The 22,451-nt window shown below is 36.1% G+C and overlaps 4 protein-coding genes across 4 annotated transcripts; 2 read left to right on the top strand and 2 right to left on the bottom strand.

Annotated features, from left to right (window-relative positions):
• The first annotated feature begins 507 nt into the window (after positions 1-507).
• Positions 508-3,495, top strand: LOC140834500 (uncharacterized). The gene is made up of 2 exons (XM_073199423.1): positions 508-1,202; positions 3,307-3,495. Exons 1-2 carry the CDS (start codon positions 762-764, stop codon positions 3,385-3,387), a joined length of 522 nt encoding a protein of 173 aa, XP_073055524.1. The 5' UTR covers positions 508-761; the 3' UTR covers positions 3,388-3,495.
• On the bottom strand, positions 1,733-8,237 carry LOC140834495 (lysine--tRNA ligase-like). The gene is made up of 17 exons (XM_073199409.1): positions 8,087-8,237; positions 7,361-7,426; positions 7,040-7,205; positions 6,860-6,953; positions 6,070-6,155; positions 5,360-5,472; positions 5,212-5,274; positions 4,309-4,434; positions 3,931-4,213; positions 3,750-3,846; positions 3,508-3,664; positions 2,954-3,097; positions 2,771-2,839; positions 2,548-2,691; positions 2,365-2,420; positions 2,096-2,133; positions 1,733-1,984 (listed from the first exon to the last, which is right to left on the bottom strand). Exons 1-17 carry the CDS (start codon positions 8,087-8,089, stop codon positions 1,956-1,958), a joined length of 1,734 nt encoding a protein of 577 aa, XP_073055510.1. The 5' UTR covers positions 8,090-8,237; the 3' UTR covers positions 1,733-1,955.
• Positions 8,238-14,010: 5,773 nt separating this feature from the next.
• LOC140808937 (beta-D-glucosyl crocetin beta-1,6-glucosyltransferase-like) lies at positions 14,011-15,333 on the top strand. Its single transcript, XM_073166330.1, has one exon. It carries the CDS (start codon positions 14,011-14,013, stop codon positions 15,331-15,333), a length of 1,323 nt encoding a protein of 440 aa, XP_073022431.1.
• Positions 15,334-16,886: 1,553 nt separating this feature from the next.
• Positions 16,887-22,088, bottom strand: LOC140834490 (flavanone 7-O-glucoside 2''-O-beta-L-rhamnosyltransferase-like). The gene is made up of 2 exons (XM_073199395.1): positions 21,227-22,088; positions 16,887-17,752 (listed from the first exon to the last, which is right to left on the bottom strand). Exons 1-2 carry the CDS (start codon positions 21,903-21,905, stop codon positions 17,118-17,120), a joined length of 1,314 nt encoding a protein of 437 aa, XP_073055496.1. The 5' UTR covers positions 21,906-22,088; the 3' UTR covers positions 16,887-17,117.
• Between the last annotated feature and the right edge of the window lie 363 nt (positions 22,089-22,451).

Raw genomic sequence — 22,451 nt, 5'->3', positions numbered from 1 at the left:
TTTGGCCAAGGTCATATGTTCGATTTTCTCAATAAAATTTGTTTTCTTAATCTGTACTAAAACACACAAGTAAACTGGACGGAGGAAGGATAAATCTTTGGCTAAATTCGATTAGCTTGCTTTTGATTTTTGAATAAAAGTTTTGATTGATTTAAACATAAAAAAGTCGACAGTTTTAAAATAATGGGAGTTGTCGAATTATCCAACCGATTTCGCATTGCGTGTGGGCTTTTCGAACAAATTAGCGTGTGGGCTTTTCGAACAAATTAAAAGACAAACTAATATGTGAATCGCAAAATCGTCTTTTGTCCAGTAGCCCAATCCCTCCATACACCATTTTTTTTCACACGTGGTTTTTTCTTTATTTGCACGTGCCTAATTTATCATCACTGAAACACGTGTATTTTTAATCTTATTTTCTTAAGGAGGAGAAATACTACTTTTATGTGTTTTAATTTAGTAATATTATTCCTTCCCAACGTCGACTTGGGGACCAAGCATTGCGATGGCAGACTCCTCAATTTTCTTCCCATAAATATTCATTCATACACGTTACACATACATACAATGTAACAGATATATATGTTCGTGTACACACACACACACACACACATAGATATCTAAATTCAGCTGCATGGAATAGACTTTGATTACAAAGGGATCTAATCCTCAACATCACTAGAACTCGTTAAAGCGACCAACTCTTGTGGGGAAACTACTCCAGGCAAACAAGAAGATTGCAGGAATTAAGAAAAACACCGATGAAGGAAACAGGCATCCGGCGGAGAGATGAGAGTGAACCTGTGTTTGAAGCGGGTCGACGCGACAAGAAATCGAGGACCTTGACATCGCCTGGTGCAAACGAGCCACCACATCTGAAGTTTCCCGAATCCATGCAGAGGAGTCGCCCTCAAGCCAAGTTAACCTTACACGATGCTGCCAAGAATTTTCAACCGTCGAGTTCTGATTATTCATCTTGTATTACAAGAGCATTAACCCACGTGGAAGAAACTTGTTTGATCGATTTTCCAAGTAAGAAGGAGGTCGTGGATGATGCATCGATGGATTTCGTGATCCGATTCGTAGACGAAGAGGAGATGTTTAATATGCCAGCTTTGGTAAATAGCATGGCGGAGGGAATGCTTCTGACTCCGCCGGCTATGAAGAGAGGATTCAGATGGAGCCATGATACCGATGATGAGGTTGATACTGATGCCAATTACATTAATTTGTGGGCAGAATAATTTTACTTATGAATTTAAACACCTCTGGTCGTCATTGCATCTAACATTCATTTTATGCATGATATTCGTTAAAAAAATATGTAAATTTGTTTATTTTTTAAAAAACGTCACTTATTTAAAACACAATCGAATGCATGAAATAAGATTATAAAACCCCCCTCGAGTTGTTTGTCCAATCACGGAATTCAAAGGCTAGTTTGTTGGTTCCCCTTTTCTCTCTTACTTTCCCTTCAACAGTTTTTCGTTTTAGATCTATAGCCCATTCGTACATAAAATCGTGGAGATTTTGGATCATTTTATATAAACTAACGAGTTATAAAAAAAAACAACACTTAATTTAAATATAATTGCGAGGTATATACCTTCCAAAATAAGGTAACTGACAGCAGAATGCAGCACAAGGGTATCTAAGACGAACACATCTTTTTACGAGAACGGACAATTATATGCTGTTTTCAGATGAATAAATGTAGATATCTGGAAAAAAATGAAGATGAAATTTCATTCTTTCATCGTCTAGCACCCCTGTGCATGGAATGCATGCACAATGACTTTCAAATAAAACACCGGAATCACCAAAAAAATGAGTACCTATATAACATAAAAGTTGTCATAAAGCAACCCTTACAGAACACAAATTTAATACAGCAGTCCCTTTCACGGAACTTAGAACCGTCTTTCCTGTTGTCCGGTGTTAAAAGTTGGTCGTCCTTAAGATAGGGCAACGATCTTTTCGAGCGCTGCATTTGTGCAAATAAGAGGTTAGCTACACAAATGAATAAACTCTTCCAGGAAACTCAAAATTCATCACTTTCACTCAAGAATTTTACCCATTATAATAGATTCTATACCTTGAGAAAGAAGAGGTCCATCCTGTGATTTTGTGTTACTGGTAAAGAAAATCGCAGAAATTACAATTTGTTGATATAATTAAAAATAGGATGCTTAATGCAGGCTTTACATTAATATTACATGACCAGGTCAATTGAATTACAGCTGAACGACAAAAATAGGCATCGAGTTCTGGTGTAGCGAGGCAGGATTAAAATGGAGATGATAAACAGAATTAGAGACTAATAAAGAGGTGTAATAAGAAAAACTCATAGAGCTAAATTTGTACCTTTCTTTGGTCAAAGGTTCATCTTGTGGTTTCATTGCTGGGAAAAGTAAAACTTCCTGTTGATAGTGATGAGGGAACAATTCATAAAGGTAGGCGAGATTATAGGGCAATGAGTAATAAGTTAAAGATGAGGAAGTCAAATCACTTATTATTGTTCTTGGAAAAAGAGGTGGTGTCACTAACCTTAATGTTCTGTGAGTCGGTCAACAACATTGTGAGTCGATCAATACCCAATCCCCAACCACCAGTGGGAGGTAGCCCATATTCAAGAGCAGTACAAAATGTTTCATCTAAGGCCATTGCTTCATCATCACCCAATTGGCGATCCTAGTTTAAGAGTAGAAACTCCTTCAGAATCCTACCATACCCAAGTTTACACAAACTCTAGGCTTCATAACTTTTATACCTTAAGCTGATCAGCAAAACGCTGACGTTGTACGACAGGATCATTCAACTCGGTGTATGCATTGCAAAGCTATCAAGTGAGAACCGAGATATTGTGATACAGGTAAGTCAGAAATTCAAACCCTAAAAGTAATAAATAGCAAAGAAGAAACAGATAAAAGAGATATCCGATGATACCACTTACTTCATGCTTGTTGATGAACAACTCAAATCTCTCAGTTAGGCCTGGTTTTGTCCTATGCCATTTTGCCAAAGGACTCATGATCTCCGGATGATTGATAATAAAAGTGGGATTTGTACATGTATCCTCAAGAAAATGACCCACAAGCTGTATATTTGTAAAAGCTTAAGACAGTTAATGACAGAAAGAGAGGTAAGGCAGTGATGGACAAAATAGAATAGCACGTCAATGGATATTCACAAGCAGCCAACAACCCCAACGTTATTTTCCGCATATTTGCTCAAATATTCAGTGACGATGTTTTCGCTCGAACGTAGTAATATGAAATGATAACAATGCCACACTTAAATTCACAGGTTGTGATCACCGGCGAAGGAACTGACGGGCCCCAGAGAAAGCAAGTCCATATGAAGACTTTCAAGTCTACACCAGCATGAGGCCTCACGAATATTTTCAAGCTCAACAAAGCCATTGTGCAATAACCCAGATAAAGATATGAGGTAATAGTTACGCGTTTCTACTCATCTTGTAAATTCAAAGAAAAGAGAATATCTTACTTTGTCTAACAGCCTAGTAGTTGTTTGAGGAGGAGGACATTTGATTTCAAATTTTGAACATGCATCAGCCAAATATTTATTGGCTTCTTCACTTGAAAGGTCCTTGGGTATGCTAAGGTTTGCCACCTTCTCTAATTCATCAATCATATCAATTCTCCTGTAGAGGCATAAAAGAAATATAGCAAGTTATGTTATTGATATTGAAATGCATGGAATGTAAATGAACAAGCACATCAAGAAACCTGAAAGGAGGAGTGAAGTCAATCTCAATGGGATCCATATCCAGCCCATTGGCATGATATTTAATTTTATAGCCACCGGTAATTTCCTTGATCATTCCTGTCCCACGGAATTTGTTCATCAAACTCCAAGACAGAAGCAACATCATTTGTGAGTCAATAATAACCTATATTTGGCACTCACCACTAAGCATTTCTTCTGTCAGCTTCATCAAATCATCGTAATCAGCAAACGCCATGTAAAACTCACAAGTAGTAAATTCAGGATTGTGAGTTAAGTCGATCCCCTCATTCCTGAATTGTTTGCCAATTTCATAAACACGGTCTATGCCACCGACAACTAACTCCTTGAGATATAGTTCAGGTGCAATACGCATATAAAGTTTCATGTTGAGATCATTGTGATGGGTCACAAATGGTCGAGCAGCAGCCCCCCCAGCAATCATGTTCATCATGGGTGTTTCAACCTTAAAGAAAACAGACAAGGAGAATTTTGAGTTAAAGCATATAACCAAGATATAGTCAGAACATCAATTTAGACTAAAGACAATACTAGGCATACCTCCAAAAAATCTCGTAAATCAAGAAAACTTCTGATGTAAGAAATAATTTTTGACCTGGTCTTGAATATTTCTCGAACCTCCATGTTTAGCATCAAATCCAAGTAACGCTGCCTATACCGTGTTTCCTGGTATGAAATGTTCCACTACTCGTAAAATGATTTAACATAGACGAAGACGTGATCGAATGCATTTAAATTATGCACAGAATCACTGGACGAATGGATAGAAAGTCAAACAAGATAAAAGGGGTAGTGCGGTATAAAGATAAGGTGTAAAAGCAATTTTTTTTAAAAAGAAACTGGGGTCAGGTATCCCCATTGAACAATAAAGAAAAGCCCAAGTATTAGCGCTATAATGCTTATTTATGAAACGTTCGTTTTTAAATTGAGCTTAATATGTGGAATGATAAACAAAACGATGATTGTTAGCAGCTCAATCCACGAAAGATATCAACGATGATTGTTAGCAGCTCAATCCACAAAAGATATCAAGTTGATAACGTGTTTTGGGCTATGAATTAGTAAATAGATCAGCAAATCTCAAACTCAAAGTTCATTGGGATTTATTAATCTACATTTTCATGTTTACACGGAAAGCTCTGCAATTCAGAACTTGAAAGAAGATAATTAAAAGTTACTAAATTACTAAAATTGAATCCATGGCGCAAGTCCTCTGAAGTGATGACAGGAAAATAACTTTATGATTATCACCTTGCTTGCCATGCATAAACTATCTAGTAGTTCATCATGCATAAGTAATATAATAACTTGTCTAGGGTGCATTAATTGGTTCCCAAAGACTTAACTTCTGGATTCAAGTCATATAGTGTGCAGTGCATGTGTGGGTAAACTTAAAAAAACCAATCACATGAATGTCCAAATATCGATAGCTTTGTTCAATACCTGGTCCTTCAATGTATAGGCCTCAAGATTCCTACCACTTCCTGGAACCCAAACATCAGTTACCTGTCCAGAGTAATTCAATGTCAATGAAGTTATACATTATTAATTCATTAAATTGGTCAGCAACTGAAGGAAAAAAAAGTGTCACCTTAGAATTGTCAGAACCTGGACCAATTTTTGGCCGCGGCATCATATGTAGACAATGAGAAAGAACTACAAATGTTTTTGGAAAAATACTCAACTCTCCCCTTTTACTTTTACCTACAAAATTAAGTAAAATAGGAGGAAGAATTATGTGAAGGATCTGGAAAAGTGGCATTCAAAAGTAGGATGAATCACTTCACAAGGAACTACACAATCATACCACTAAATATAAAAAAAACTCTTCCTTAAATTACATCAAACACATCACACCCAAACAAACAAATAGTTGCCAACAAATTATCATTCAATACAAGCATCACATGCTTTACAAACCAATACAAACCTTAAGTTCAATACCTATGTGTTTAAATAAACTATATACCCTCTCTCACAGAGTAAACAACAGATCTAAAAAATGCAGCAGCTATCGAAATGCCTTCAATTTCACACCTGAAGCAAAATTCCACAGAGGACAACTTTTTCACCTTCCAAGTGCATTCTTACAAAACTCAAGTCTAGATTTGAAGAAACATATTTGTATCAATCTTGGTCATTGTGTTTTAATGAAGACATTTAGGTATACGCTGTTTTAGAGACTAACATATTTTGTTCTCAACATATTTATCAGAAAAGTATGCAAATTTACAAGTAATATTTGCAGAATGTTTTGCATTACATAGATCACTTCATCACAGTCATGAAAATGACACAAACCTGGAAACCCAATGATACCAACAATATCGCCTCGCTTGACAGAAGAGTGAAATCTAGAGAACTCTTCCTCATCTAATTCAGATTTCCTACACGACCGATTATGATGATGGTGAGAGACCGTATGCATGCGAAAAATAAAAAAATAAGGACATTCCAGCAAAGAAAACATAGCATGGGTTGATCTATTTCTCCGACATTATTCGCACAGAATCCCCTAGCCAAACCAGTATTCCCTTACTGAAAGTTACACCATCTTCTACTTAATAGAGGAAATAATACACAGCTTATTTTCGTCGCTTTTTGGAACCTAGAATCAGGAAATAAAGGAAAACCACATAATCCAAATAAGAAATTAATTGCAAAATTGCCATCCTGAAAAATAGACTATGTACAGAACTTTCTAAGAAAGGAAAAAAATTCTTCGTATACAACAAGTGATACAAGTAATCACAGATGAGGAATTGGCTGAAAGAATATGCAAAATTCAGTTATGCAAAATTCAGTATGCTTCTTCAATGATTAAAATAGCATTCAGAACCACAATTGGGCTCGTCACATGAGACATCTAATAATATAGATTGCATTCATTAACTCAATCATATTAGGTAGATTGAAAAGCGAGTTTTTGAAAACAATGAAACATGGTCAAAGTATCCAAGTATCAGCAATAAATAATTTGGAAATAACAGGGCACAGAGTATGGGCTTCAGCATAGGGCAGATAGCGTGGGCTTCAGTATAAGGGGTCCATATCCAGGACACTGTAAGCTAAAAATAAGATATGCAACTACCTTGCATCAGTCATAACTTGAACTTTAGCACCACCACCGTGCAAATCATAAAAGAATAGCTTTGATGATGATGAGCGTTTGTTCATTAACCTCCCTTCCAAAGGAAACATCAATAACATTAATCTAAAGTAGCGCACCATTATATCACTTGGAATACATCACATATATAATCTCTAGTACCAGCTATTCTTTCTTCAACATCCTCTAGATGATCTCCACTATTTAAACTTTCATATTTCTTTACATATTCAGGGATGGTCAATTTAGCTTCAAACTTGTGAGGATAAGGATTGCTTCCAGATTCCTTCTGAGCAGCGAGAAATCTGAGTCTATTTTCATAATATTGCTGCATATACGAGTTAAAACATTGCATTCAGTGAAAGATTCTATATCGCCTTGATAAACGAACAAAATAACTCCCACCCAATCCCATATAGATTATAAGGAAGAGAAGAAAGAAAAAAACCACAGTATAAGAGGAAACCAATACAATAGGCCTACCGTTGGATCCATGCCCTCATCTTCTGCAGCAGGTTTCTTGGCCGGCTGCCTTGACTTGGCAGAGGCCTGAAAATAATGCCACATTCATTATAATGACCAGATAAACACATAAAAATGTTGCCGGAGGCCAACATATTAAATTATGAAGTTCACATTAAACAAAAAAAAATCATTTCCTTTGAGTGTGAAACAGTCACTGAATAATAGGAGGAAAAATAAAAATAACCTAATTACTACACAAGTTCTATAAGACCCAGTTATCAAGGAAACCTCAACATCCAAATAAAAATAATAAAACGTGAATACCTTCTAGCTTTACAATAGATTCATCACCAAATGCAAGCATCTATGCTTTTCTCCATTAATAGAACATTTTTCACCATTAATTCTGCCATATATTTCGTAATAATAAAATTTGGAAAAAAAGCATATTTAAAACATTCACAAATCGGAAGAATATAGATATAGTTCTCTAAACAAAATTCCCCATCGCATAATACAATATAAACAGACACTAAAATCCTAGGACAAACTGTTTACAGTCTTAAATTCGAAAGCTGATTTGATTATTCTGAACACGAGTAACAGCCAAAACCAAGCCGAAATGAGAAAATTAAACAGCTTAAGAAAATTGACATTCAAACAGAAAGATAAGCAACCAATAAAATCACACACAAACAAAAACAAAGGTCGTATGCATATGATTGTGCAATAAATGGCAAGTACCATTTCGGAAGTTCAGGAATGGGGAAGTGCGATGCCTCAGGTCGATTAAAGTTAAAACCCTAGTTTCAGGGGGTAAACTAAAACCTTGGGGCCAACTTGATGGATATATTTTCCCAAGTCCTGGGCTTAATTACTGTCGTTTACTAGAGGGATTGGATTTGATTGGGCTTTGGTGAGATTCGGACAAGCAATAGTAGCATTTTGTAACAAAAATAAAACGACAAAAACTTGTGTGAGATAGTTTCACTGATTGTATTTTTGAGAGGGATATCTTATTTGGGTCATCTATGAAAAAATATTATTTTTTATACTAAGAGTATTACTTTATATTGTGAATATGAGTAGAGTTGACCCATCTCACAGATTGGGATAAAATCTGAAATCCAAAGAATAACTATTATAAATAAATTGTTTTGACCATGCGGGAACTGTGTGCGATGGTAGCTAGCTTTTATAATGTATTATAAATTTCAATAAGCTCGACGAACTGCAATCTTTTTCTGTCCGTGAAGATTAGCGCCAACGGAGGGTTGTAAGCTGCGTTTGAGGAGTAGCTAGATGGGGAAGTAAAATTAATCCCCTGCTTTTTTTAATTTCATTTCTTTGGACTTCGAAAGAATTTGTCGATATTTCCGATTCAAAAAAAAATAGATATAAACAATAATAAGTCTTTTACGACACGATTTCACGGATATTTATTCATGAAACAAATCAGTTCTGTTAATATCTATAATAATAAATAATACATTCGACACAAAAATAATTATTTTTCATGATGACCCAAATAAGAGTTTTGCCTCACAAAATTGACTTATGAGATCGTCTCACGAAAATTTGTGTGTATAAACAAATAGCTGCCCTATTTTAATTGTGTTGCTACTTGCTCATCTTACATTTTATGCTGGTGAAATGAGGTGCCAAATTTCGATGTGTTTTCCTACCATATCATTTAATAATCACAATTATTATTGATAAAGGATCTTTCGAAAATATCTGCTTAATGTATTTTACATTGTTTGAATTTAATTTAATAATACAATTTATGACGTCTTTGCCCTACCTTATTCTAAATCATGGTCCACAATTGACGGGTAAATTGCATATAGCCTCCTTGAAAAATATCAAAAGAGCAAAATAACTTCACGTGAAATGTAAATAGGCTCTTAACCTCCTTTGTATTTTTAAAAATATTCATATACCACTGTAAAAATATTAATATCATTCTAACTCCATTAATTATATACCAAATAATTTTTCATCATAGTTTATGCATATAATTCAAATTTTAATCAGTACAAATGAACATAAATCACATTATTTTTTCTGTTTAATTTTTTTTCAACTTGGTGTTTTAATTTTATTTCTTTGATAAATTTACAGTGTCATGTTGCAAAAACTATTATATTTTTAACTGTTGAAAATAATTTACTTATGATTTTAATGACAATTTTCATACATTCAAACTCATAAAATGTAAATTACACATTGGTGTGGTGATACCCCGAGTCAGCTCCGATCATGGATGAATTCAGCCCGGGTCATGGATGATCAGGGATGTTAAATGAATAGCCCAAATCAGAACCAATCTGCAGGATAAGTTCTTCAGGAGTCGGGCAGATGAATGTCCGAGACATCTTCTCCCCAGGCTACCAGAAATTTGAGCTCTCATACAAGTTCCCGGATGCTCTCTACCCGAGCTACCTCGAAAATAGCGCATCACTCAAGTGCACAAGTATGTGCTCCCTTATGCTTAATAATCATTATTGTCAGAACTACAGAGGTTTGACTGTGTCAGATAAGTTATCAGAGGTAGAGTATGGGCAGCCACCTTACCTTAATTAGCATGTGGACACTGAAAATAAGGTAATCATGAGATTTTTCCTATAAATAGCAGATATGTTTTACATTTGAAGGATTCAGATATTATTGTTTCCAAGCTCTTGACATTCATGTATATTCACTCACATATACAGATTTTCTTCTTCATCATTCACCTGCGGACTTAAGCATCAGAGTGACTACGTCGGACACTCATTCGGTGCTCATTCACGAGTTTATCTTCTTGTTTGCATGTTATAGTTGGAGTCATATCCTTTGCTCATTTTCTTTTTAACAAACTCTTAGCAGATTTTGTGAATTGTCCCTATCCAGCTCACTCAATTTGTCTGAATCACATCACACAACTTTGGAAGTATTAAAAGCATGTAATCTAAAATTACCTTATGCAATTAACCCACATTTAAGTACATGATATAGTAAAAGAGAATCTCATTCAATGTTGGCTTCACGACAAGGTCAACATCGTCATTTTATAGCGTTCATAACAAATTATATTTTTATAATCTCTCTTTTATTTTAGTGAATATTTTTTTTTGAAAATAAAAGTTTGTGGTTTAACTCTTAGATTAAAATTCATCATCGGCGACATTATCCTCGCTCTATGTTTACGTTTACTTTTCGTATCACCTATATTCCGCGATAAAACCAATGTTTGGACCAATTCTTAATTTGGATTTTGGTTCATTAGTCTAGCATTTGTAATGCATAATTACGATATACGAGAAAAAGTTTAATTCATCTCAAAATTTATGTCTCTGAATACCTTTTAAATACTTTTAAGGTTGAAGTATTTCAGTGGATTTGATTTTAAATCCGCTTCTCAAATCAATTATATCCATTTTGTTCAAAATTAGAATGGAAAATTTGAAATTTCTTGTGATTTCAAATTGAGTCTTCAACCTACTTGATACTCACGGGAAATTTAAGGTCCGATCCCAACGAGCGTCACTAGTTCAGACGTGGGCTTTAAGATGACCCTGAGCCTGAAATCAAGAAAAAGACCGTTAAGAGGGGGCCAGGAGGGTGTCCTGGCGTAGCCCCTCCGACGCTCAAGTCAGAGACTGAGGATATATGGGGGGAAGCAGCTAAAGGTGCTGCTGAAAACAATATTGAATGAATGAACTGAACACTCAAACCTGGTATTTATAGGAGAATACCTGGGCCCCTGATGGGTCTGTCTTCCATTTGGGCTTGAGATGGGCCAGGGACAGTGGGCCCATCCATGGGGTATCACCACTCATTTGAGATCAATGCATTTCAAATTATGTATGACCTATCTATCGTTTGTCGTTTTAACAAAAAGAGTGAGTCTCATGTGAGACCGTCTCACTGATCACAATCTGAGAGACATGTCAACCATACCGATATTCACAATAAAAAAGTAATACTTTTAGCATAAAAAGTAATACTTTTTCATGGATGACCCAAATAAGAGATCCGTCTCATAAATACGACTCGTGAGCCCATCTCACACAATTTTTTGTCTAACAAAAGTTATAATTTGTGGTAATGGTATAACTCAAATATTTTAACCTACATAGCAACCCAAACTCAGGGTTTGATCACTCTATCCGATAGGACGCTCTCATAATTCAAATATTTTCATCCAAACACGACCTTTAGGTTGTATTTGGATTGAAGATTTGAGTGTATTTGATTTTGAATTCACGTCTCAAATCATTTGTATCCATTTGATTCAAAATTATAATAAATAGTTTGAAATCTCGTGTTGCTCATGTATAATTTTTGTTTCAAATTCAAATTCACTATCCAACTTAGTTAGTGGTTGATCAACATATACCGTGGATCAGTTTTAAAAAAGTAAAGGATTCATGGATCAGCCATTTAACCTAGTCCTCTGAGTCAACACATTTCAAATTCCTTGGTTTGAAATGCTATCATAAATCCAAATCCTTCTATCCAAACACAAAATTCAACGGTGTATCTGGATTGAAAGATTTGAGCCATGAATTTCAAATTATTTTATTACTCGATATTGCGTTTGGATCGATATATTTCAATTCTATAGATATCAAATGTATTTTTGTTATTTAGATAAGTAAGACAATTCACTTCAAATTCACTCCTCATATATCCATATATTATTTCATGATAACTAAGATATGTTTCAAATCCACCCAACAATAGTATTATTTGAAATTCATTTTACTTTGTCTCACTAATGTGTAAATAAGTCACTTGTGAATTTAAAATTTTTGATATATTGTTTCATTGTAAAAAATAAAACTATTATCGAAATCCATTGATTTCAAATCATCTTCCAAAACACAACAATGAATTTATGTTAGGTGAATTTTGAATCCACACATTTGTTAGTTATGTACAGTGTTCTAAAAAGCTCGCTTAAGCTCCGCTTAAGCTTGAAGCTTGGCGAAAACGCCCCGCTTCGGAGAAAGCGGAAAAAAGTGGTCAAACTGTAGTTTGACCGAATTAAGCATAATTAAGGTGTTTGATTAAGCGTGCTTAACTACAATTGATCGCATCTATTAATTTTTTTATTTTGAAGGTATGTTTTTTTATTTTAAAATAATAAATTAGGTTTATAATTTAGATGTTTATTTTTTAATTTTAATTATGATTAAGCATGTCTGATAATGATTTGACAAATATTTAACATTTTTAATGTGTTTTAGTTGCAAAAACAAATTAAGATTGTAATTTTGATATTTTATGATTTTATAAATATGAGAATTAATGCATCAGACATAAAATTTATCATATTTATGTATTATTTTATCTAATTATTGGTTTGAGATAATTACAATTACACTGAATATAAAAAACGCTTTTTCACGCTTAAGCCTGTGCTAATCTCGCTTAAGCTTGAAAAGCTTGGAGCTCGACATCCGCGCTTCGGGGCGCTTCACGCCTTTTAGAACCTTGGTTATGTATATGTAATGATAATTGTGATCGATTTAAAATACATCAGGATTTTCATTTCAAATACATTCTTAAAATATATTAATATCATAAAATGAACTAACGATGGTTTTCAAAAACTTTCGATTTGTGTGACTTTTTTTTTTTCAAAAAACGTTGTTGAATTAGAATTTTCAAAATATTAAACAATAATATAATTTTATTAAATACTAAATTATACTTATTGAGTTGCGGAAATACTAGCAATCTTGATTTTGATAGTGGCAAAGTTTGTTGTTAAGTTTTTAACATATTTACTCAAGTGTATAGTTGTAATATCTAAAGTTGAATGATTTGACAAGTTGAAATTTAGATGAAGTCAAACTAAAAATCTTGTGAGACTGAGAAATCGGCCAAACATCCTCGAGTCGGACGGTTTGATAGACCAATTTTGATATTTTGGCTATATATATCAGCTCAATTATCGTAATATAACGATAAAGTAGGGGCATGTATGATAGTATGGTCTTCTTCTCTCGCTTGCTCGAGTCGTGGGGACCTTACTCTCGCCTCTCGCATTTCACTTGGAACTTTAACATTTAAACTTGATCGAGTTTTTATAGCTGACTTAGATTGATCAGAGGTTCAATTAGTTTTTCCAGACCATATTTACAATGTTTATTTCCCATTTAAATCACGAGTTTCTTTAGCAAGTTCAACATACGTAAATTTTTGCTTATGCGTCTGCATGTAAAGTTAAAAGTGTTGCTTGCATGTGGTAGAAGTAGTTTGTACTATAATTTATAAATGAACACTTGTGTTTTTATAAAAATTGCTATGTATATATAATTTTCAAAGTTGTTCGTAAAATTTTCATATACAGTTTTTCTTAGTGATGAAAATTTTCTTCCGTGTCTTAACCGGACACATGTCTCGATATAATACATGCCATATTATTATAACAAAGAAATAAATTCTAATGGTTTTTTTTTAAAATTATTTGAATCGTGTCAAGCAGTAAACATCGCACTTTTGATGAGAAATTGACACGTCTTGCACGGTGGATCATCAAAGAACACACTTGTTCCAACTTCCCATATTCCATATATACTATCTTTATACAAATCCTGTATAACCTCATACAAAAAATCCTCACACAACAAATCACGCTCCTTTGTGTTTTGAACCAAGAGAAGCCAATAATCATGTCGTGTGAGCAAAAGTGCTACAAAATCTTGATGTTTCCATGGTTAGCTCACGGCCATATATCCCCCTTCGCCGAGCTGGCCAAGAGACTCATTCACAGAAATTTTCGTGTATTTTTGTGTTCGACTCCAGTGAATTTAGAGCCCATCAGAAAGTCCATCGAAGAACCTTCATTAGAATTCGTGGATCTTCACCTTTCTTCCACTGAACTTCCCAAAAAATATCATACTACCAAGAACCTGCCAACCCATTTGATGCCAACTCTCAAAACTGCATTGATTGACTCCAAAGAAAATTTTCGAAACGTTCTTAAAATCGTCAAACCAGACATTTTAGTCTATGATTTCATGCAGCCATGGGCGTCAGCGATGGCTTCTGAAGAGGGAATAAGTTCCATTGTTCTCTTCCCCTGTGGTGCAGCATGTACTTCTTGCATAGTCCATTATACCAATCAACCTGAGATGGAGTTTCCTTTCGAGTCACTCAGATTATCAGAGACTGAGCGAGAGAAGTCTGAGATTATAAATACTGTAACAAAGAGTGATGACAATAAGGATGAATCCCTAAGATTCTTTGGAGGGCCATCGGCTTCAGTTATAATGGTAAACTCTTCGAATAAGCTCGAAGGTAAATACATTAGTTACTTGTCGAAATTAGTGAAAAAAGAGGTTGTCCCAGTTGGGTTTCTTATTAAAGAACCCGTTCAAAAATCCGACGATTTTATGTTCGTCGATTGGCTAAGTAAGAAAAATACCAAGTCCGTGGTGTTTGTCTCCTTCGGAAGTGAGTATTTTCTAACAAAAGAAGAGATAGAAGAGGTGGCTTTAGGGTTAGAAATCAGTGGAGTGTCTTTTATTTGGGTTGTTCGGTTTCCCGTGGGAGAAAAAATGGACCTAGACGATGCATTGCCACAGGGGTTTCAAAACAGGGTTGGAGATAGAGGCATGATAGTTGAAGGGTGGGCACCACAAACTAAAATTTTGAGCCATCCTAGTGTCGGAGGCTTCCTGAGTCATTGTGGTTGGAATTCGATTCTGGAGGCTGTAACCTGTCGAGTACCTGTTATTGCTATGCCAATGCAACTTGATCAGCCGATTAATTCGAGGTTGGTAACAGAAGTTGGGATCGGTATCGAGGTTCAGAGAGACGGGGAGGAGTTTACAAGAGAAGAGATCGCGAAGGCGATCAAGAAAGTAGTGGTGGAAGAAGACGGAAAAGACATGGCGAGGAATGTGGATAAGTTGAGTAGTGAGGTTAGAGAGAACCGTGATGATGAAATGAATACAACTGTATCAAAGCTTGTGCAGCTGGCAAAAGGTTGATAGAGTCGCAATTTTTGGTTCTTTGGCAGAGTGAGCTTAATCAGATGTGTGATATAGCTTCCTCCGTAGCTTTCCCCTGATTCAGTAGGGGATGAAACACTCGCCCTTACATGTAAAAATATAATAAAATTCTGTACGCAAGTGTTCTAAATATTGATATTTTTTTCTGTTTAAAGGTCTGAATAGAGGTAAGTACCGAAGTTGGGGAAGGAAATATTGCACCAATAAATCATGCTTTACACTCGTCATCCCTTGGCTCAAACATCAGAATAGGCTTAACACTATTGCAACACTCCAAAACTCAGGTGATCAATAGAACTTATACTTTCTCAAACATTTAAAAATCAAAACCGACACCAAATATGAAGGAGGCCATACTTCACTGAAAGGTGGAAGGCTTCTGATTATTCAAAGAGAATAACGAAAAAGAGGCGGCGTTGTAAGAACATCCGACCCTTTTGATATCTACGAATAGACTTAGTTAGACTGGTTCATGCTACACCAATTTAATGGGGGCAGATTTTCATTTTCTTTCCTAAAAAAAGGAGCAAAACATAAGAGGATCAACAAAAAAGAAAATGGTTTATCCAGTCTCGCAAGATGATAGACCGCTAAAGAAGTAGGGACTCACATACATCGAATAAGATGGTACCTGTATGGATAATTCCTCTCGGAAAACTGGGAAGCAAGATCCATGGCTAGCTTGGATTTTGCCCACCCCGTCGCAGTGTCGCACCAATTAACCACTACGATTCTCGGTTTCGAATTTGAATTCTCGCCTGTATCCGGATCTAGATCCATTATCGGATCCGTGCATGTAGTTCCAATTTCAATTTTATGCGAAAAAACCATCGATCGGCTCGCACAGAGGATGGAGAAAAGAAAATGGGCGGAGACGAAGAAATTAGCATTCTAGAGGTGAATCAAATGGGGCCCAAGGTGTATGATCTTTTAGAAATGAGCTCATTGTCATTATTCCTTTTATAATTAAAATATATAGTGGTGTCACTTGACTTAGACTAAAATTTTGTACTGTATAAATATTTGTACAATTCATTTAAAATTAAAAAAATTCGTATTAAGACAATATTAATATATTTGGAGACCGTTTGATTCATTAAAATAATTTTTCCGAGGATATATCATCATTCGGTGTTTGTTACTAGATGTGAGAAAATATATCGAAATATCGAAAAAACATATCGAAAAAAATATCGAACGTAATATACCAAAAATTTCGGTACGGTTATCGGTATAACATTTTTTTCCGGTATTTTGGTATATATCAAAATACCGAAAATAATTTTTTATTATTTTTTTTTTAAAATTTAAGTTCGATATACCGAAAAAATGTCGGTATACCGGTATACTGACAAAATTTTCGGTATCGATATGAACATTTTTCATATCGAAAATTCGGTACGATATCATAACATTATTAAAAATACCAAATTTTCATCTAAATGTTTCAATAATTTATTTTAAAATAAGATCTCTATCTGTTCTATTGGCTTGAAGAATGAATTATATACCGTGCACGTCACCGAGTTGCTTTTTTCACTCTACCCCAAGCATCAGCCTCAACTTCGCTAGATGCAGCAACTTTATAAACAAAAAAGGAATTTTACATATCATTAGAATGCAGCAACAAACTAAAAATCAACTGAATTCCCGATAGGCGATTTCAGATATTCAAACAGAAAATACATTCTTTTTTCCGAACAAACCACACAAGAAACTTACAAGTTCATTGTTTTTATTAACAACGGGAGAATATTTCATTCCTACCACGCTCTTGCAAGCTGAACAAGCTTTTTCACAACCACATTCATTTCAACATCACGTTTCCTTTTAACCTCGCTGCTCAACTCATCCACATGATTCCTTTCCATTCCTCTTCCATCTTCCCCCACCAACACTTTTTTGATCGCCTTCGCGATCTCTCCTCTAGTAAACTCGTCCCCGTCCCTCCCAACCTCAACCCCAATCCCCAGTTCAACGGTCAACCTCGAGTTAATCGGATGTTCAAGTTTCATCGGCATACCAATAACAGGCACTCCGTATGTCATTGCCTCCAGAATCGAATTCCAACCACAGTGAGTCAAGAACCCTCCGACGCTCGAATGACTCAATATTTTAGTTTGTGGTGCCCATCCTTCCATTATCATGCCTCTGTCTCCAACCCTTTCTAGAAAACCTCGTGGCAATGCCTCATCTAGACCCATTTTTTCTCCAACGGGAAACCTGACAAACCAAATAAAAGACACCCCACTAATTTCTAACCCTAGAGCCACATCTTCCGCCTCTTTTTTTGACAGAAAATACTCGCTTCCGAAGGAGACAAACACCACGGACTTGGGATTTTTCTTGCTCAGCCACTTCATGAACACATCATCATCATGGGATTCATGAACTAACTCTTGAACAAGATGTTGGGAATTACACCCCGAAGCGATGCCGATCACGATGATAATAGTACCCAGAAAATTGCGGAATAAAACAACCAACAAGAACACAAAGATTTACGTGGTTCACCCAATATAGGCTACATCCACGGAGCACTACAACTTTTATAACCGGGAGAAATATTACAACAAGTGTATACACCAATACACTCAATATCTCACGATCCAACCCCGAGTATACCGAGAAAATATTTTCTCTAACTCACAAAAGAGAATTCCCGCACTCAAGAAAAAAATACACTCCTTTTTTCTATGCACTCTCTTTTTATCAAAGCTGAAAAGCTTTTGATTTTGGGATACTAAAAACAAACAAGGAAGGCTCAATTTATAACAAATTTTCCTCGTTTATTTTTAGAAACTTTCGATGTGGGATTCGTGATTTCTGAATATTTTATTTCGACGTGGGCCCCACCTTATTAAAATCCCACCTAACAATTCTCCCACTTGAAGACTTGATTTCAATCATGTCTTCACACCATCAGTGCAACAGCTCATACCTCCTTTGTTAGTCCAGGAGACCAACTGAAGTCAAACACAACTTCAGTTTTTCAATGATAACAGCCTTCGTGAGCATCTCAGCTGGATTCTTGCTTTCAGGAATCTTCTCAAGCTTCAAGACTCCATTCACCCGATCTCTAAGGATCCCCAGTCCAAGGATTTGTTTTGCAGCACCCAAATCCTTCAAAGCAAATTCCTTTGATAACTCTTTCTCGAGTTTATCAATCTCCTCCAGACAAGCTCTTGCTATCAACATATCATTTACATTTATCAGTAGTATGATATAATAACCATCAAGCTTCACATAACAACAGTGATCAGCCTGATACCTCAGAAAACCATCATTATTCATTACACCATCAAACTTCTTGTACAACTGTCTTGGAGCTTGTTTGAGACCATACAAGCTCTTCTGAAGTTTGCACACCATTTTCTCTTTCCCTCGTACTTCAAATCCCTGTGATTGATTCATTTCTTCATCTAGCTCACCATGAAGAAACATCGTCTTTACATCTAACTGTTCAAGATGTAAATCTTCTTTTACCATCAATCCAAGTACAGTCCTGATAGTAGTTAACTTTACCACCAGAGAGAAAATATCAGTGTAACCAATGACTTTCTTTTCACCTTTTACAACAAGTATTTCTTTGTACCGCTTGCTACCGTCATTTTTTAACCGGTACTCCCACTTGCTCTGTAAAACCTTTTTACCTTCAGGAAGTTCTGACAACCTCCACATGTGATTGGATGACAGCAAATCCATCACATCTTCTATGGCTAACTCCCACTGTTTAAAGGTCTCATAAACATCCGATTTATTTTTCACAAAATAAACCCAAAATCTCCTGCTCGAATCGTCAACAGTAGTGCCATAATATCTTGAGTGATCTCCAAGGAATGTCACAGGAGATGGTCCACATACATCAGTATGTACCAGCTCCAAATCCGCCGATATCGGTTCTCTGACCTCTTTTGAAAAACTCACCCTTTTCTGCTTTCCAAAAAATACAGCTTCACACAGCTTGTGTTCAACGATCTTTAATCCCGGTAGCTTTCCGTTTGAAACAAGCATCTTCATTCCATTTTCACTCGTATCCCCAAGCCTACTATGCCATAGACTTGAATTAGCTCCAGCATCCACAGCCGCTAATTTATTTCTCAAACTGGAAGTCATATAAAGTGTTCCAGTTTTCTTTCCTCGAGCAACAATCATGGCTCCCTTTCTCACTTTCCAGGAACCATCACCAAAGGTCACCTTATGGCCTTCGTCGTCAAGCTGTCCCACTGAAATCAGATTGTGTGTCAACTTTGGTACATGCCTTACTTTGTTGATTTTCCAGATAGATCCATTTGTCATCTTCATCCGGATATCACCCATACCAATTATTTCCAAAGGTTTTCCATCAGCCAGGAAAACTTTTCCGTAATCTCCCGCAATGTAATTATCGAATACATCACGATTACCAGTGGTATGAAACGAAGCTCCCGAGTCCATAACCCAAGAATCAACAGGGCTTTCCATGGATAATAGCAGAGCATCATGTACCTCCTCAGTAACAACATTAGCGTTGTTCTTTGTTGATTTGCAATTCTTTTTCAAGTGGCCAGTTTCACCACAGCTCCAGCACTTCAAATTCTTTTCAAAGTTGTTTTTGTCCTTTCCATTTCTTGACTTGGACCCACCATGCCATTGGTTAAAACTCTTTTCGCCACTCCTGCCCCTTCCTCTATTCTCGAGATTTAGAGCAGAACTTGATGATGTTCCTTCACCAGAATTCATCTTGCGAACTTCCTCGGCAAGAATTTGATCTCTGACATCATTAAATTGTAGCTTTCTTTTTCCAACAGAGTTGCTAACCGCTGCTCGCATTGGTTCCCAATTGTCTGGTAAAGACGCCAAAAGAATAAGTGCCCGAATCTCATCATCAAATTTAATTTCAACAGATGTTAGCTGTGAAACAATCGTGTTGAATTCATTGATGTGTTTAGCCACCGAAGCACCTTCTCCCATCTTCAAGTTGAATAACTTCTTCATGAGATGTACTTTGTTAATTGCCGATGGCTTTTCGTATATGTCCGACAAAATGGACATCATCTCCTCAGTTGTTTTTGCCTACGCCACGTTATGTGCCACGTTCTTCGTTAGGGTCAATCGTATTACCCCTAACACTTGTCGGTCAAGAAGCTTCCAGTCATCATCCTCCATCTTTTCTGGCTTCTTTCCAGATAGAGGTTGATGCAACTTCCTGCTATACAGATAATCTCTAATCTGTAACCGCCAGAACGAAAAATCTGTTCCGTCGAACTTGTTGATTCCCGGTCCCGATCCATCATCTCCGGCCATCACTTCTCTAGCCTTAACATGAAATCTAAAAAATCTTTTCTGATGTGGAAGATCAGACAAAGCTGCAACCACAGAGCATACTCAGAATTTTTAAGAATTTTCACAACAAGGCTCTGATACCAGTTGTTGGGGAATTACCCCCGAAGCGATGCCGATCACGATGATAATAGTACCCAAAAAATTGCGGAATAAAACAACCAACAAGAACACAAAGATTTACGTGGTTCACCCAATATAGGCTACATCCACGGAGCACTGCACCTTTTATAACCGGGAGAAATATTACAACAAGTGTATACACCAATACACTCAATATCTCACGATCCAACCCCGAGTATACCGAGAAAATATTTTCTCTAACTCACAAAAGAGAATTCCCGCACTCAAGAAAAAATACACTCCTTTTTTCAATGCACTCTCTTTTTATCAAAGTTGAAAAGCTTTTGATTTTGGGATACTAAAAACAAACAAGGAAGGCTCAATTTATAACAAATTTTCCTCGTTTATTTTTAGAAACTTTCGATGTGGGATTCGTGATTTCTGAATATTTTATTTCGACATAGGCCCCACCTTATTAAAATCCCACCTAACACAAGAAACCCAATTGGAACGACCTCTTTTTTCACTAATTCAGACAAATAACCAATGTAATTAGCTTCAATCTGATTGGAAGAGTTTATCAGTATAAAAGAAGCCGATGACCTTTGGAAGCATGCTAGAAATCTGTCCTTACCCGCAGCATCATTTGTGACAAAATCTATTATAGTACAGAACTTCCGCTCAATCTCTGAAAATCTAAATGACTCAAAAGGAAACTCCATCTCAGGATGAATGACATGGTGGGCGAGGAGAGATGCACATGCTGCACCAACAGGAACGAAAGCAACATAACTTATTCCCTCTTCAGTGGCCACTTGTGGGGCCCATGGCTGCACGAAATCATAGATTAAAATGTCAGGTTTGATGATTTTAAGAACGCTCCGAAAATTTTCTTTGGATTCATCGAATGCAGTTCTGAGGGTTGGGATCAGATGGGTTGACAGGTTCCTGGTAGTATGATATATTTTGGGAAGCTCAGTGGTGGAAAGCTGAAAATCGACGAATTCTAATGAAGTGTCGTGGATGGATTCTCTGAATGGCTCTAAATTCACCGGAGTTGAACATATAAATAAATGAAAATTCTTTGAATAAGCCTCTTGGCCAGGCCTATTAAGGGGGATATATGGCCGTGAGCTAACCATGGGAACATCAAGATTTTGAAACATTGCTGCTCACCCGACATGATAATTGACTTCTTTCGAATAAAAATAAAGTAACAAAGGAGCAGAAGGGGATTTCGATCTTGTAAGAAAAAGTAGAGCCACTTCAGAAGGAGGGGGAAAGGTTTTATAGTGATTTCTTTTTTCTGGTACTTGTTTTTATAGAGATTTTGATCTTGGGAGGTGGGAAGTTGGAACCCGGGTGTTTACAGAAATGGAGCTAACCGACGGGTGAGACGGATCCTGCACCACCCCCGGTTCATTAATTTACTCAGAAAAGTACGTTTTAAAAAAAATGACAGGGGACCTGTCTCTCGGATTCATTAATTTAATCCAATTTGATTTCTTAAAAAATTATTATTTAAATATAGTTTGAATTGGCACATCTTGTGAATATAAGTTTATGATACTATTTTACAACAAATTACTTTTAAAAATTTCAGTCTAATTGGCTTATTGATCGCTTTTTGTTAAACATTTGAGAGAGAATGATTTTTAAAATAATTGACGTTTTGAATTAAGTTTATATGATTTTATTTAATTATGTCGAAT

The sequence above is a fragment of the Primulina eburnea genome, chromosome 1, assembly GCF_022965805.1.
Source record: "Primulina eburnea isolate SZY01 chromosome 1, ASM2296580v1, whole genome shotgun sequence".
NCBI classification, from domain to species: Eukaryota; Viridiplantae; Streptophyta; class Magnoliopsida; order Lamiales; family Gesneriaceae; genus Primulina; species Primulina eburnea.
Note: the sequence above shows the minus strand (reverse complement) of the source record. Positions and strands in the feature narration are given on the sequence as shown.